Source organism: Lissotriton helveticus, chromosome 11, assembly GCF_964261635.1.
Source record: "Lissotriton helveticus chromosome 11, aLisHel1.1, whole genome shotgun sequence".
In the NCBI taxonomy this organism is placed as follows: domain Eukaryota; kingdom Metazoa; phylum Chordata; class Amphibia; order Caudata; family Salamandridae; genus Lissotriton; species Lissotriton helveticus.
In genome coordinates, this window is record NC_136072.1 from 1,040,192,870 (window position 1) to 1,040,208,940 (window position 16,071).

At 42.8% G+C, this 16,071-nt stretch overlaps 1 protein-coding gene across 8 annotated transcripts in view; it reads right to left on the minus strand.

The window, feature by feature from the left end:
• RAD9B (RAD9 checkpoint clamp component B) overlaps window positions 1-16,071 on the minus strand; it is a 583,995-nt gene that overhangs the window by 33,342 nt on the left and 534,582 nt on the right. For 6 of the 8 annotated variants that reach the window (XM_078667483.1, XM_078667485.1, XM_078667487.1 and 3 more), the window contains one exon: window positions 12,083-12,332. In XM_078667483.1, the coding sequence (XP_078523609.1) occupies window positions 12,083-12,332 (250 nt within the window). Of the gene's footprint in view, window positions 1-12,078; window positions 12,333-16,071 lie in introns of all 8 variants that reach the window. The other 2 variants (XR_013602561.1, XM_078667484.1) reach the window with 1 other exon arrangement.

Below are 16,071 nucleotides of genomic sequence, written 5' to 3' on the forward strand. Positions count from 1 at the left end.
ATTATCAGTTTGTCTGAGGAGGCACGGCTGTTTGGGAGATGTGGCAGCCCATCCAGGGCGGATATTTAGGAAAGACTGTTTTCACTATTTGCGTGGGAAGTAAAATCGAATGCCTGACGATTCCGCCTATCTAATGATTTATTGATGTTTTTGTGGCCTTCATCAATTCACATTGGGGAAACGCAGACATTCTTATGTGAAGTATAACATCAAAAGTAGCACGCAGATTGGGGAGAGGATGTGGCCTAACGGCAGGGTGGTCAACCTCAAATCTGGGGAACTGGGTTCGTGTCTCGGCAACGGCGCTCAACATCCTGTGATACGGGGAAATCACTTAATATCTCCGTGCCTAACAAAAATGAATATGTCCTTATGTAACCCAACTGGTGCTCATGTAAATCGCTCTTATTCCTGACACCTTCAGGTCAAGCTTGCGCTATATAAAACTCAGAAAAAAACAAAAAGTAGAAGTCACCTAATATAGCATATATATGGCGGCCAAATAATGAGTATTGGTACGCTTCGCAGCTAAGGATTTTCAGAGGGGGACTGTTGCCGTGTTTTAAGCCCTGCCTGCTGGAGTAACAAGGATTTACCTGTTGGGGGCACAGCCGAGGGAGACCGCCAGCTTACTCCCTGCCCCCCGCCTGCCGCGAGGACGAGGAGGACTACGTGTCCCATCAGCGCAGCGCCTCGACCACCTGAGGCTTATCAGGCTCCTCCTTCTGCCTGCACTTAACAGTCCACGTTACCCGCTATGCGGGATGCGTGCGGGCGCGCGCCGGGCGAAGCCCGGGACAAGGCCCGTCCGAGACTGTGTGAGGCTGGGCTGGACCAACTCCCTTGGTTCTGCAATTAGAGACTGATAAGGAAATCGTGAGTAACCGGTTAAGCTTGTGTTTTGCCAATGTTTATGTAACCGGTTCCTTGGACATACTCAGCATCCCTGTAGTTTTAATAAATGTTATTTGTGGAATTTAGATGATCAATAAGCTTTTTACAACTTTGTTAAGGGTGTTCAGGCGATTAGGATATCCAATTGGCCACTCATCTTCTTTCTGTACTACTTTTTTCGAGTTTTGGTTCTACTAGAGTAATAGGTTTGGCCTTTGGAACATCTAGTATATAGGGGTATTTGTGTACCCTTTGGTCTCTATTATTATCAAGTATAATATATTATTAACGGGGCCTTCTGTTTCCTGTAATCCTTGGTCCTTACTAAATACGACATCAACAACATGTCGAAATGTAAATTACAAAAAGGAACTAATAATGTAGCTGAGACCCTAGGCTCCACTATTGACTGCTATTTCGTGAAGGCGGTTAGCGCCATTAGCGTTGAGATAGACAAGGCAGAACGGCGGCTCTCGCTAGGATTAGGGAGGGCACCCGACCCTGTAAATGTGATCGATTCACAAGTGGAGTCTAATACTGAGTCTAACACATGTAAAGATCTACATACTGCCCCTCATTTGAATTCTTTAAGTTCATATCTTGCCCCAGATCCTTCTGAACACGGAGAAGTACAGTTTACCAGAATGTAATGGATCACCTACCCCTAAAAGGAAAAGGAGCTGTAGGAAAATCCAGCAAAAACAGGGGACAATAAATAAAGGCATAAAGGTTCCACCTCCTAATCCTATAGCAGAAGATCCATCTAATGTGGGGATCATGTGCGATGTGCAGGTTAATAAGATCATAGCAGCTCTAACGCTTACATTAGAAACATACCTTAAACCATTGGAAGATAGAATAGATAAACTTAATGGCGAGGTTGTTAGACTCAATGGGATATTTAACAATTTTGAAAAGTTGCATAGAGACAATATAAATAGGCAGCAGGAAGCTTTACAAGGTACAGGAACAACACCTGCCCCAGGGAATGTATTTGATACCCCAAGGAATGGAAGGGCTGGATCATCGGTAAGCTCTAATCATGGAGTACTAAATACAGTAGATTATGCAGCCCCTTTAGGACAGAGAAAGGTTTTTATTGAGGAATAGCTTTCCCTGTGAGGCAGGAAGCCAAGGTACTAGTAATAAGGAGGCTTTGCAGGTACCCATAAATCAGACAGAGAAAGATCCAGAGGTGGAAAAAAGGCCTAGATCCATTAATTTGCCTCAGGATTGTTACCCGTATGTGGCAGTATTAATGAACATCCCTCCCCTTAGCCCGAGCATAACAGAAACACATGCATCTCTTAAAAACAAAGTGGTGGATTGGTTAAATCGTAATTGTGGATACCCTGTTAGCCATGCAGACCAGATCCTTATGACAAGAAGAGTAAATTGGATCGGCCCTTCAAGGAAATCAAAGAAGGGGGACTGTGTTATTGTTAATTTTAAGAACCCATATTATGCTAGGATCACTTTGGAAAGAGCTTCTGCCCGGACAGATAATGATGAAAGTATTTTACTTCTTCCACTGGGTTTTTTCTATAGTCATTTAAAACAAGATACCTTCATGGTACCAGATCGGGTTTACCGTAAAGCTAATTGGTCAATGCCACCCTTGCAACATTTTGCCCTCCCTACCCATAACAGATTCCTACCACTCAGCACCCTCGAGGAGAATGATTGACAAAGCCCTACCCGCCACACCAAAGGAACACCCTAGGAGTATTAGCCAACAAGGGGCAGAGGGGTTTGTAGGATAATTGTTATCCAGACAGGAGTTAAGTCCACAGGGGGAGATAAGTATTTTGGAAGGTAGGAACCTGAGTAAAGAGCAGGGAGAGTTTAATAATGGCTATATGAGTGAATCTATTGAAGAAGACTACTTGCCCCAGGTAGTGATCACTATGACCAACGCGACTGGGGATGACCAGCCCCTGATGACCCAGGTAGTAGAAATCACAAAGAGACCTAAAATTAGTGGGTATAGTATAGCTTCATGGAATATAGCTGGATTGACTAAGAAAATGGATATGCTAGGATGGATGGATTTTGTTAACAACCATGACATTATATGGCTCCAGGAAACCTGATGTTTAGAACATGTTAATCTTGATGGGTTTGTTTCTTATAATTTACCTGCTTTGCGTTCTACAGCCGGTAGAGCAAAGGGGGGGTTGTTAATACTCATTTCCGTTAATCTGCCTATAGAAGTCAAAATATTTCTAAATGTTGGATGCCATTCACAGGTATTGTGGCTACACCAAAAAAATGGCCGGGAAGTTTTGTTAATCAACTTCTATAACAGTTTGTTCGATTGTACACACTACAAGGTAGTTACAGAACTGGAGAACGCAATTGACAAACTGGGTGATAACGAAGGTGTTCATTTTGATATAATTTGGGTGGGTGATTTTAATATGCCATTATGTACCCTGTCTGCGACTAAGGACTGTGGGTTTAGGAACGATACAGGAGACGACTGTGTGCACTTCCCACACAACTCTTAAGGAGAAATTTTAAACACTTTTATGGCTAAATTCGACTTGGACATAATGCAGTGTGCAAGAGATGGTAATGGAAATTTGATCCCTACTTTTACAGGTAGAAATGCCAATACCATTATATATCACGTATTGGTCTCTGCAAATATTGTATCTTTCTGTACCACACCGGGGATAGAAGACTTACTATTAAGTGATCATAATTGTATTACCATGACTTTAGCTGTATGGGGCAAAAGAGGACCAGTAGTACAAACAATGATTGGCAATATAGCTCCATGTAGACCTAACGGTAGTTGGATAAAGTGAAAAGGGTAAATTCGGACAAGGTAATAAAAAACATTGTCACCGTTTGTTACACTGAGATTTTTGAGAGTTTGGATGTCAATGTTGAATCAGTGCAGATTTTAATGAACTTTTGTAAAATTAATGGAATTATCAATAGTATCATGACCACGACTTCAAATAAGAAATTTATGCAGAATAGAGGATGGTTTAACCATGCATGCACTCACTCCCTGAATCAGCTAAAACAAGAACTGTCTAGTAGGAGTAGGGATATGGTCCTTCTTAAGAATTTAAGACTGGCCTACAAATTACAACTAAACCGGAGAAAGAGAGAGCTCCAAGAGGAGGCATGGGACAAATTAACAATGGCTGTGGATACATCTAACAGCCAGTTGTTCTGGGAAACAGTTAATTCAACTTTTCTAAAAAATTAGGAGGTTCCCGAAATGACATCTCATGTCAGTAGTGAGGCATGGGTTGCACATTTCTCTAGTATTTTTAACCCAGGAAATGTTACTACAATGGATTCCGGGGATTCTGGTATCTGGCCAATCTTACCCCTAAACATCACATTAGCGGAGGTAGAACAAGGAAATAACCGCAGCAAGGGAGGGAAAGCACCTGGCCCGGATGGTGTTCCAATAGATGTTTATAAAGCCATACCTGCTCTCTGGGGCCCCATATTAAATAGAGTTTCTAATGCCACTGTAATGGAAGGGGATCCCTCTACGTGGGGCGAATCAATAATTATTCCCATATTTAAGAAAGGGGACAGATCTGAAGCTAAAAACTACCGGCCGATTTCTCTTTTAGATTCCTCAATTAAAATTATGAGTAGGGTCCTACTTGTTAGGTTAGAGGAGTGGGCTGAGGAAAATGGGATTTTAACACAGTCCCAATATGGTTTTAGGAAAGGGCGGGGAACCCTTGAACAGTGTATTAATTTGGATTTAATAATTGGGAAATATACACGTGCAAAGCAAGGGTCCCTTTTCCTATGCTTCGCTGACCTTAGCAGCGCATTTGATTTAGGGGATCATGCCCTGTTATGGCCGATTTTACTAGGTCTTGGTGCCCCAGGGTCTATTATTTTCTTTTTGGCAAGGCTTCATGAAAAACTACTAACATCCGTGAGGTATGGCCAAAGGGGTGAGGGTACCCCCAAATTTGAGGGTAAGTCAGGCATCTGGCAAGGCTGCGTCCTTGCTCCACTGCTCTTTACCGTCTTCATAAATGAAGTAGATGCAGCACTCAAACTTGTAAAGTCGGATGCACCTCAGGCGGAGGGTCAAGACGTGCCGGTTCTGCTTTATGCAGATGATGCCGTACTTTTATCAAGAACACCTATAGGCCTACAGAGGTTAATAGATACGTTTGTAGACTTTATTAAGGGTAGAAAGTTGTAGATTAATAAGACTAAAACGTATACTATGATTTGTGGTCCGAGGCCCGGGAGAACTAAATCCTTTTTTGTAGAAGGACAGAAAATACAAACAGTAGACACGTTCTGTTACCTAGGGATAACTTTTTCTGGGATGGTAAATGGTCGCAGGAAACGATGAATGTTAGGTCCAAATTGGTCAAAAGTGTACACAGGCCTTTTAGGTTTGCTGCCAAACTAGGGGACCGCCGAATCAAAGATATGTTGCACATTTATCAATCGAGATGTACCTCAATCGCACTTTATGGTGCGGGGGTATGGGGTCAGCACTACCATGGTGATTGATTTGCAAACAGAGGAAAATAAGTTTCTTAAAAAGCTGCTCTGTTTACCCACTTCTGCGTCTTCCGATTTAATACATAGCGAAGTGGGGATTAATTACCTGACAGACCTAATTGGGTTAAGACCATTGATGATATGGAGATCTATATGGATGAAAGAAGAGACCACATTCAATAGAAGCATTATTAAAGATTGTCTCCGACTAGATAATTGTTTAAAGATCCCATGGCTTAATTACATAGTACAAACCTTCAAGGATCTATTTAATATTAATATTTTGGAAAATCCCACTGGAGCAATAGAAATCCCTAAAATTGAATTGAAAAATATGTTTTTGCGGGAGAAAAAACATGAACGTCAAAAAAGTAATGGGCATTTAACAACTTGCCAGTTCCATTACTCCTATTTAGAAACTGAGGGATTCCAAGCATATTTATGTCAGGTAACTAGATCATCTCATCGATTTGTTCTCACAAGAATGAGATTAGGCCTCGTCCATCACCTGGTAGCATTTCCCTGTGTAAAAAAGTATCCCGTTTTTTCCTGCCCATGTGATGGACATACAAAACAGAGCACTTTGCACTTTCTCCTTATATGTGATTTGTATTTGAACCTCCCTATTGCTTTCCTTAAACCTTTGTTTAAAAAATATCGCACTTTAACTACCAGTGCTGCTATGAGTCTGCTTTTTACAATGCGAGAGCCCGATTATCTGTTTTTATACTGCGACATATATTTTAAGATCAATTGATGTAAGGAAAAGTATGTTGTTCTAAACTGCATCAATAGTTAAGATTGTATTCCATTGACCTAATGAATTGTATAGGCTTTTAACAATGTTTTAAATGTGCTTTTATGGTTGTTTTATCCTAACCGAATAAAGCTTATTGAATTGAATTGAATTGAGTATTGGTACTCGGATGGCAGCATTTCAGTCCCTTTTCGCCTTCCAAGTTTTGATCCTCTAATATGAACTGTGTATGTTAAGATATAATTTCAGAGGGGTTACATTTAATACTTCCACTCCAAACGCCGCAGAAGTAGGGAACGCATTGGATTTCAGAGGGGTAAAATGAACTATTCCCACTCCAAACACCGTGACAGGAGGGAAAAAGTTGGACTTCAGAGGGGTAAAATGTACTATTTCTATTGCAAACAGAGCAACTGTAAGGAAAGTGTTGGACATCAGAGGTGTATAAAACTGCACTTTGGGGAGCCAAAAGGTACTATTTTCACTTCAGTCTGTGCAACAGTATGGGACGCGTTGGATATCGGAGGGGCGAAGTTTACGATTCGCACACTAAACAGTGCAACAGTAAGGAAAGTGCTGAACTGCAGCAGTAATTTTACTATTACTACTGCAGTCTAAGCAAGGGTGAGGAAAATACTTCACTTCAAAACATTACTTTTATGAGTAACCCCATGACTGTAGAAAAAAATATAAAACTCTTAATAGAACAATTATTAATTATCATGAAAAAATATATCTATATATGTATTAAAAAACTAAAAACACTTAATCAAGTTACATAACTACTATTCAATAAAATAATTATCAATTGTTGATTTTTTTATTTGATTATTTATTAACTTCCCACCCTATACCCCTACAAACCTAGCCATTCACACTTAAAATATAAATACAAACTAAGTTTTCCATTATTTACATATTTAAAATAAAATAAATAATTCACAATTAATATTTAATTGCTAATTATTACATAATTAACTGCCCACCCATGACCCCTACAAACCAAGCTGAGCAAAACTAAAATATAATGAAAATAAATAAGTATTCCATAATTTACAGTTAAAATGTAATTAAATTATTAATTTACAAATGACAATAATAGTTAAATAATTATTACTTAGCTTCCCACCCTAAACCCCTTCAAACCCAGCATCCCACAACTAAAATCTAAGTAAAATAAATCCGTATTCAATATTTTACATAATGAAAAATCAATTAAATAATTAACAATAATAAATAGTTCATTATTACTGAATTAACCTCTCACCCGAGACCCTACAAACCTATCACCCCACACCTAAAATATAAATACAATAAATAATTATTCCATAATTAAAATGAATGAAATAATTAATTAATAATTAATCAAAAGATATTTATTCACACGCACACACACACACAGACACACACACACATATATATATAATTGAGGAAATACAATTTTTGAAGACTATATTGCAGCATCTTTGTTGCAAAAAAGGGTTGAAAGTGTAAGCCAGAAAGGAAAAAATGCAGTCTGATAGGCAGCCGCGGCCGGTAGTGGGAGTACCGGCCGGGCAGTGACGTGGGGAGGGAGAGAGGCAGGGTGGGGGGTAGTAATGTATGGATTACGGACTTTAAAAGGTAAGTAAACATAAAAATAAATACAACGAATTTCGTTGCACACACTGCATCGCATTTGGTGATGCAGTGTGTGCAACGAAATTCGTTTTATTTATTTGTATGTTTACTTACCTTTTAAAGTCCGTAATCCATACATTATTACCCCCCACCCTGCCCCTCCCCCTCCCCACGTCATCGCATGGGCGGTACTCTCACTACCGGCCGCAGCTGCTGATAGGCCTACACTGAAAGCTCTGAAAAAGGTACCCTGTCTCTTACCTCATGGAGCAAATTTTTTCCAGCGCCTGTGATTAGGATCTCGGAGCACATGCGAGTTTTCACACCTTTATTTTTTGACAGACATTTCGGTCATCTTTCTGATTGTTAACCTATACTCATCTTTTTTTACAGCCAGCTAACGAGTTAATGGTTCTTTGCCCTCAGCTGAATTTTTTTTCCAGTCAGAATACTTTTCTATTTTTAAGAAGTGCCCTTCGTCTGGAAGGAACAAGGAATTCTCAAACCCACACAAGGTCTGTGAGGTATGTCTCCTGGCTACACACTCTGTGAAGAAGTGTAATATATGCCAAAAAAAGTTAAAGAGAACATTAAAGGACTGGGACAGCATAAGGCTCGGAGGGATGCTCTAGGACATGAGAACAGAGGATAAGAAGAAAGAGGATGGAGGAATCCTCTTCCAATGCACCCTCTGGAACCAAGTTGGTACTTGGCAAGCACTCCCCAACGGGAAGATCTAGGGATAGAAAACAAGGTGAAATACTCTTGCCATTGTTTAACATCGCTGTTGAGACTTAAAGAGTCAAGGTCAAAAGTGTCAGCACCTACTTGCTCGCCGCCCTCTAAAGTGGGTTTGACTCCATCTAGCCACCACTTCCATAAACATCAGGGACATCGACTCGGTGATCAACATTGACAATTCATCATTGCCAGCATCCTCCAAGATAAAACATCGCTCAGCATCAAAGAAACAACTTTGAACAAGAACATCTTACCCCTCGATGTTGAGAAGAATATGAATGTATATCTTACCATCAACTTTTAATATCGATGATATTGTCTGGCTTAAAATCTCTTTTTCCATTACCTTGTCAAAGTCTCTTCATTCACAGAGACTTAGGTCACCTTGTCAGGCTCCCTCTCCAAGTTTCTCTGTCTCATCTTTCTCCAACAACAAAGAAAAGAAGAACATCAGAGAGCGTATCTAAACCACCTTAGACCTTGCCAACTCCTGTCACTCCAGAACCTTATCTTCTTCCTTTAAGGTCTTTACATTTTTTTGTTCTGACCTACCTAAGCAAAATGTTTTGACGTGGAGGCCCCCTCAATACGTTATGGCAACAATGGGAGAGGAGGAGAGTAAGGCTTAGCATATGGGGTGGGGCTCATGATATAGTTTCAGGGTTGCTTTTTCTGAAGAGGAATGAAAGACTTATAAAGACATCAAACAAAAATATAGATCTCATTATAAAATACTGCTCCTAATAATTGGGATGTTGTGAGCTCTTCACACCCATTAGTCCCGAAGCAATTCATCTGCTCCACTAATGATGTCTCCAGCCCTGCCCTGACAAAAAGGATGTCTCCTTTGCCTGTTTCACCCCTTCCGCACCATGGCGGGCCATCATGCCAATGTTAAAACAGGCTCTCTTTCCCTTTCAGAAAAAGACAATAGTTCCAATGTGTTGTCCCCTCTTTGCAGTAAGCGTGCCTTCTGCTCTAATGCTTGCAGGTAAAAGGAGACCTGTGCCCCTTTTTGTAAAGTAGAACAGCCATGCAGTTGGCCCCTCACACCCTTGGCCCCATTCACTGCCCTTGGCCCCATTCACTGCCCTGTGATAAAAAAACATGGGATCCCCATCTTTTCACATTCCATGTCCCTACCATCAATCTGCGGCCCAAACAAAGGCATCTCCTTTGCTTCAGTTTTTCCCTCCCTTGTGCTATTGCTCTGTAGGCCAAAGCAACACTGGCACGGCAACAGTGGAATGGGCCCTAATGCAACTAGGAAAGGTGGTAAAAAGCAATAATTGGGGTTTAGTTGATCCGTCACACCAGTGGGCCCTTGTGCCACTGCACCTGTAGCATCAATGAGACCTACAGCTGCCCGCTCTGCCCACTCCACTGGACCATCACACCCAGGCCTGAGGTCCAAAGCAGGCTGTCCGCCTTTTGTGTACATTAAAAAGAGGAATAATAACCCATATGCTACTACTTGGGCCTTGTTCTGTGCTCCGCAAGGCTCAGCTAGGCCCATGCTAGTAAGGAAAATCTGCATGTAAACAGAGGTCTAAGTAGGCGGGACCTATGGCATGGACATGCCCACGCTTATTAATGTAAAAAAAAAATACAGTCCCCATACTTTTTGTTAAAATGCAGCCCTTGAGGCATCACTGGCTAAAAGGGAAGGGGAGCGGGGTGTAAGGGCTCCTAAGCAGTGAAGCCAAGGAAGGGACAAAGAGCTAAAGAAGAAATAGGCCTTCTCTCTAGGGTGCCTGCTAGCTGAAAGAAATGGGACTATTCCGTGCTTATGATTATCAATGGAAATCCCCTGCAGGAGAAAGACAACTCTATAACCTTTCAGACATGTTAACACTGGTTAATACTATTTCATTTTCAGGGCCTCCCAGGCTGACAATGAGGAATGTTTCAAGAATGTAAATCTATGGAAGACTGGAGAATCCTTAATCTAAAAATCTGTGTTGTGACTGCAGTTCAACAAACCTGTCATCTCTGCATCATGGTTTTAATAGCTATTGCTTTGATAAGACGTAAAAACTAGTACTATCTACCTGTATCGCATAGTTAGAAAGTAGTTCTGGACTAGGTTGACTTTACTAAGAGGTAATAATGTGGACGTTTGCCCCACCATTACTGGGTTGTAAATAATCCTAAATTAATCCACACAGCACACAAGCAATGCCTTCCGAAATAAGGGGCAGATTACAATGGAGGATTTTCCGCATCCTCCGGGCCGGGATGCGGAAAATCCTCTGCGGACCCACCAAAGACCCACCACCACATTAGGATGGCTGGTGGGTCCTGGTTTCAGTCCGCCGCTTTTCCGCCGCGGTTGGCTTACAACCGCGGCGGAAAAGGCCTAATATGGTGGCGGTGTCTCTCAGACACCGCCAGACATATTAGGATGGCTGTGAAAACATGCTTTTCCGCGACGGCTTCTCTGCCGAGGAAAAGCATGGGCCCCCTGGGTGAAGGGGTGGTGGGGGTGCACATGGGGGGTACCTATGGTACCCCCCCTGCATTTGTATGCAGAAATCGTCAGGCACCGCGTGGTGCCTGCCGCTTTCAGCATACAAATGCAATGTATGCATTTGTAACATTGCGGCGGGTGCAGCTTGAAGCCGCACCCCGCCGCAATGTTACAAATGCATACATTGCATTTTTATGCAGAAATCGGCAGGCACCGCGCGGTGCCTGCCGCTTTCTGCATACAAATGCAATGTATGCATTTGTAACATTGCGGCGGGTGCAGCTTGAAGCCGCACCCGCCGCAATGTTACAAATGGAGGATGTGACCGCCAGGGTGGCGGTCACATCCTAATTGGACAGGAGGGAACTCCGCATGCCCATGCAGAGGTTCCCTCCTCCTCTGTGATCGCGGACGGACTCAAGTCCGTCCGCGATCATAATGGGCCCCTAAATTGGCTTCTTCCACTTAGGAATCACCCAGGACAACCACCGTTACAAGGAAACTGCTTTAAGATCATCCTCTACTCAGCTTCTTGGATACCATGTTACAGGGAATCCCCATCCAGTGTAACAGTTTTCTCTTTTCTGGTGATCATCTGTCCAAAATATGGCTTCCTTCGATTGAGGAAATCTGCAAAATCAATCATTACTTCTTGCAACAGTACTATAGTTTTCAGCATTTTCCCTCATTCAGTGCTGTCTCTTTGAACCCAAGGAAATCTTCTCGGTATGTAGCAAACTAAAGTTTATGAAATAAAATGGGGCCATCTCTAGTGAAAGGGGTTGAATGGGTTACTGACTACTAATAAACAGGTATAAAAAGGCAGCAGTCACAGATTTTAGTTAATGTAACTCTCTTGAGCATCACCATATTATTCCAAGTGTAAAATAGAAAGAAACACACACACACGCAAAGAAGCTGAATTGTAGACCAGAATTGAATAAGGACACAAGAATGGCAACGATGACTCAAAACCAGGCAACAGGATTATATCATAATCCATAGAAACATTAACATTAGCACAGTGATTTATACTGACAGACAGACAACACTGCCCCTCGCTAGGCAATAAAGGTTAACTATTTACCTACTTTTTGATAACTCGGTGTCTTTGGTATAACTTCCTGCATCTGACTACTTTCTTCATCAGATGTTTCTTTACTGTTTAAAATAGATCTTTGAAGAAGTGGGCTTCTAAAACCTGTCACGGAATTTTGAACATCCTTCTGTCTTTTGTTGAAATCCAACATTTTCTTTGTTACCATTGTTTCTGTATGATTCTCGTTATCTGTTACCCCTATAGCTGCCTCTTTGGTAACATCTGTGCGTGCCTGTGTGAAGCTGGACAAAAGGTCAACATGTTAGCCCTTCTACTGGATTTGCAATATTAAATCCTTGCTAATGTACAATATTTTTTTTTGTTTTTACCCTATATATAAAATGAATAGAACAGGCAAAACATATATTAGAAGTATAAGACAGTAGGCAACTAATCAATCTAAAAGGACCGAAAAACAAGAAAATTAAAACAGTTGGAAGACAATTTTGTGTGATTAACATTTCAAATAAATGGAAATCAGCAGACTGGGTTGCTCGAATGGACATATATTGCTGAGTGTCGTATGTGCTACGTGCTGCGTGCCAGTGATCTCATCTGTCATGAAATGCAAATGATGCAATGCTGGGATGTCGCAAAAAAGGATGTTGTGTTGCACGACTGCGCCAAGGCTGAAAACTCCCCCAGAGCAGTATTATGGACGTATTTTATACTTGAGGCCTACTCTTAAGAACCAGTGCTGCCCTGTGCTTGCCACAGTTTGAAAACAACTGACAATGAAGAATGTGACCCAGCTCAGCAACAGACTCCTGCACTCATCCAGGTTTTCAGATAGTCAGAAATACCCTATGAGCAATCGTATTAAAGGCTTATTAGAACCCCTTCCAGAGGGTCACACAGGGCACGCAGGGGCTACTGGGCCCAACTGTGGTGGTTGAGGCCTTTACTCCTGATGTCCTGCGGCCATGCCTACTATGGATCCTGATCAACTGGGCCAAGTATCCCATCTGCACTCTCAGTGGTGACTGTGATCCAGCAGTCAAGACTCTCTGGGGGGGGGGGGGAGGGGGAGGGTGATGTTGATAAAGGTCAGTGAACACGCCTCATAACTAAAAGTGCAAACAGTATGCACAATAAATAAACGCCCAGCCAAATACTTGTTTTTATAAAAAAAATAGTATTTTATTTGTAACTCTCCACATGCAAAGGAATACGACATTCAGGAGCAACAACACAGTCCGCTTTGAGGTCAGGGCTCTAGTAGTTGTCAGGCAAATCCCTGTCCCACCCTCCTTCATGTAATGTGTTCGGGGTTATTCCACATTCACCAGTGGCCACATCCAAAGAAGGCACTCTATTAGGCCATACTCAAGATTTCCCTTTGACACTTCAGGATTTTAGACAATTTTATTCAAAATTGTTTATGGTGCCGCAGCACCATTAGCTGCTAGTCCCTGCGGCCTAACTAGCCCAGTTCACATATTACCCTCTCAAGCAGCACGGAAGAGATCATCAGTGCAGCGGGTGCCCTCAACGTGCACCCGCAAGTCCTGCTCAGTTCAGAGTAGCCGGGCTGGTCGCGGCCCATACGCAGCACCCAGTGGCGCAGGCTCTCTTTTCTGAGCGGCACTGCTGGAGGACTCTAAGCAGCTCCCAACCTTTTCTTCAGCTCTCGACTCTAACCAGCAAGGGTACAATGTCATCCACAGCGTCTCCAGCAATCCTCAGTGGTGAGTTGGGGTCCTCACAGTGTGGGCCCAACATGCCGAAGGTAGCCCCAGTCTCTTCTTTGGGCGCCGGGTCGATTTCTTTGGCAATGTTGGTACCGGCAGCCCCTCCTGGCATACGGGGTTGCTGTGGCATGTAGTAATACAGGTGCAGGCTCTTCCAGTACAAGAGCCCCTGGCCAGACGATCACAAGTCTGGGCATTCGGCAAAGTAGCAACTTTACCGCCGACCCTCTCTGGCATACATGGTCAGAGCAGTGTGCTGTTATGGTCTTAGCGAGACCAGCATGTCCCTCAACACCATCTCAGTCTACGGTGCACATCCAAATCCTCACACCTTGCACAGGGAGGCCGTATGGTAGGGCTTCTAACTGAACCCTGCTCCCTCCAATGCTCTCCTCTTCATCACAGGGCACACTGGTCTTGGCAAGCAGGCAGGCAGGCAGGCACTGGTGCTCCAGGCTCCAGAGCAGGTGATCTTGGTCTCCCTGGGTGATGTTCACTCACCCAGCAGGGAGGCTAGCACATGTTTAGCTCCAGTCCTGATCAAAGGCAAAAGTATTGCAGAGCTTTCCCTTCTCACACAGCCTGCCTGCTGCTTGGCACATGACAACGTTTGGGGTCTCAACCTCCCCTTCTTATAGTCCGTTTCCAGATGCCAAAATGTAATTTAGATTCTGAGCCTTTGCAGTTTTATGCTAGGGTTCTACTTCTTTTGAAGTGGAAATTCCTCTTTCTTTTCTTTTTTCATGAAAGACAGTCTATTATAGCATGCTAGACTCCGAAGCTGATTGTCCCACTGCACAAATCATGGAAGTGACCAGAGTTCACACATGGATGTCAGCCACCGTGATATGTGCATCAAAAGGTTAATCTTAGGCCCCAGTCCTACACTTTATGATTCCCATATCAGGCCCATCTCCCTTCCTGAGATGTGTCCAAGCTCCTTCCTTGTGCTCTATCACTGAATCAAAGAGCAGTCTTGTGAAGTGTAAAGGGAGTGTCTTCCTTTTCCCTTTTCCTGCAGTTTGTATATCACCCAGCTCACAGGAATAGAGCAAAATACAAATCTGTATGGGGGGGATTTCTCTCCTCCTCATGTCCTTACCAAGCAGGCCTGGACTTCCCAAAATGGAACTCAGGGTCCTCCATGTAATGTACCATTGCAAGCACACTTACTCACTGTACATTCACATAACATGTACTGTCCAGCACTAGTACCTCAATGGTACTGCAAGATGTACCTTTATGGAGGAAAACTGCAGACCAGAGTTTGCTAAATGGAGAAGGTAAGGTAGAATTACATTTTCTTAACCCAAAATTGGATGGAGATTATTTTGGGCACACCACAAATAAAACCCTTTCAATTTGAAGGAATACGATTTTCAGGTGGAAGATTTTTTGGACTCTTTGAGAATGTGCAGGACTCTTTGAGAGTGTGCAGGAGATTGCGACACTTCAGTATGAGTGAGGATGGTCTCTCCTCTGAAGGATACACTCTGGCGGTGATTGTGTCTAGAGTATCAGCAATTCCAGTCTCCCTACGATGTGACATTTCCCAGAGGCCTGAGCCTTGTAAACTGTCAGACAGAACCATCGGTTCGCCCCAATCACTTGGTCTTTCATATAGGTGACAAAAGGATACCAAGTTCTTTCAAATTTAAATTCTGTCCCACACAACTGCACAGAGTATTTCTATTGCAAAGATGTACCATTCTTTCTCCACCACATGCTAAGCGCGAGTGGAGTAGGCGATTTCCATACTTGGGCCAGATAATTGTGAACTGAGTTTTGCTATGAGCGTAGTGAGTGGGAAAATATTGTTTTAGTGTGAGACTCCCAGCAGGAGTATTGTGGATTTCAAGAGGGAGGGTAACATCCGTAAATGATTTGATGTTGATGATGATTATGCTCCAAAATGTGTTAGTGAGAGGGCATGACTAACAGGTGCGTTATAGTATTCTATTCCCCATTTGCACATCCCTTCCAACAGGTGTCAAATTCTCCAAACATGGCCCTCACCATGAGGTGAGGTACCATCTACCCTTAAATCAAAAAGGGGGGATGGAAGAGCATATCTTTAAAGAGGTCCTACTCCTGAGTTCCTCCAAGGTCTAGCATCAGAATTATCAAGGTAAGAAGTAGTTCCTCTAACAGGCAGATTCACGCATTGGTGCTATCAGGCCGGAGTAAGTGTCGCTGAGAGATCTGTATTTCAGATTATAATCCCTCACACACCTGTTGGGGTGTCATCCTTCATCATAGGGCGCTCCTCGTCAGGCCGGCGCTGCAATTC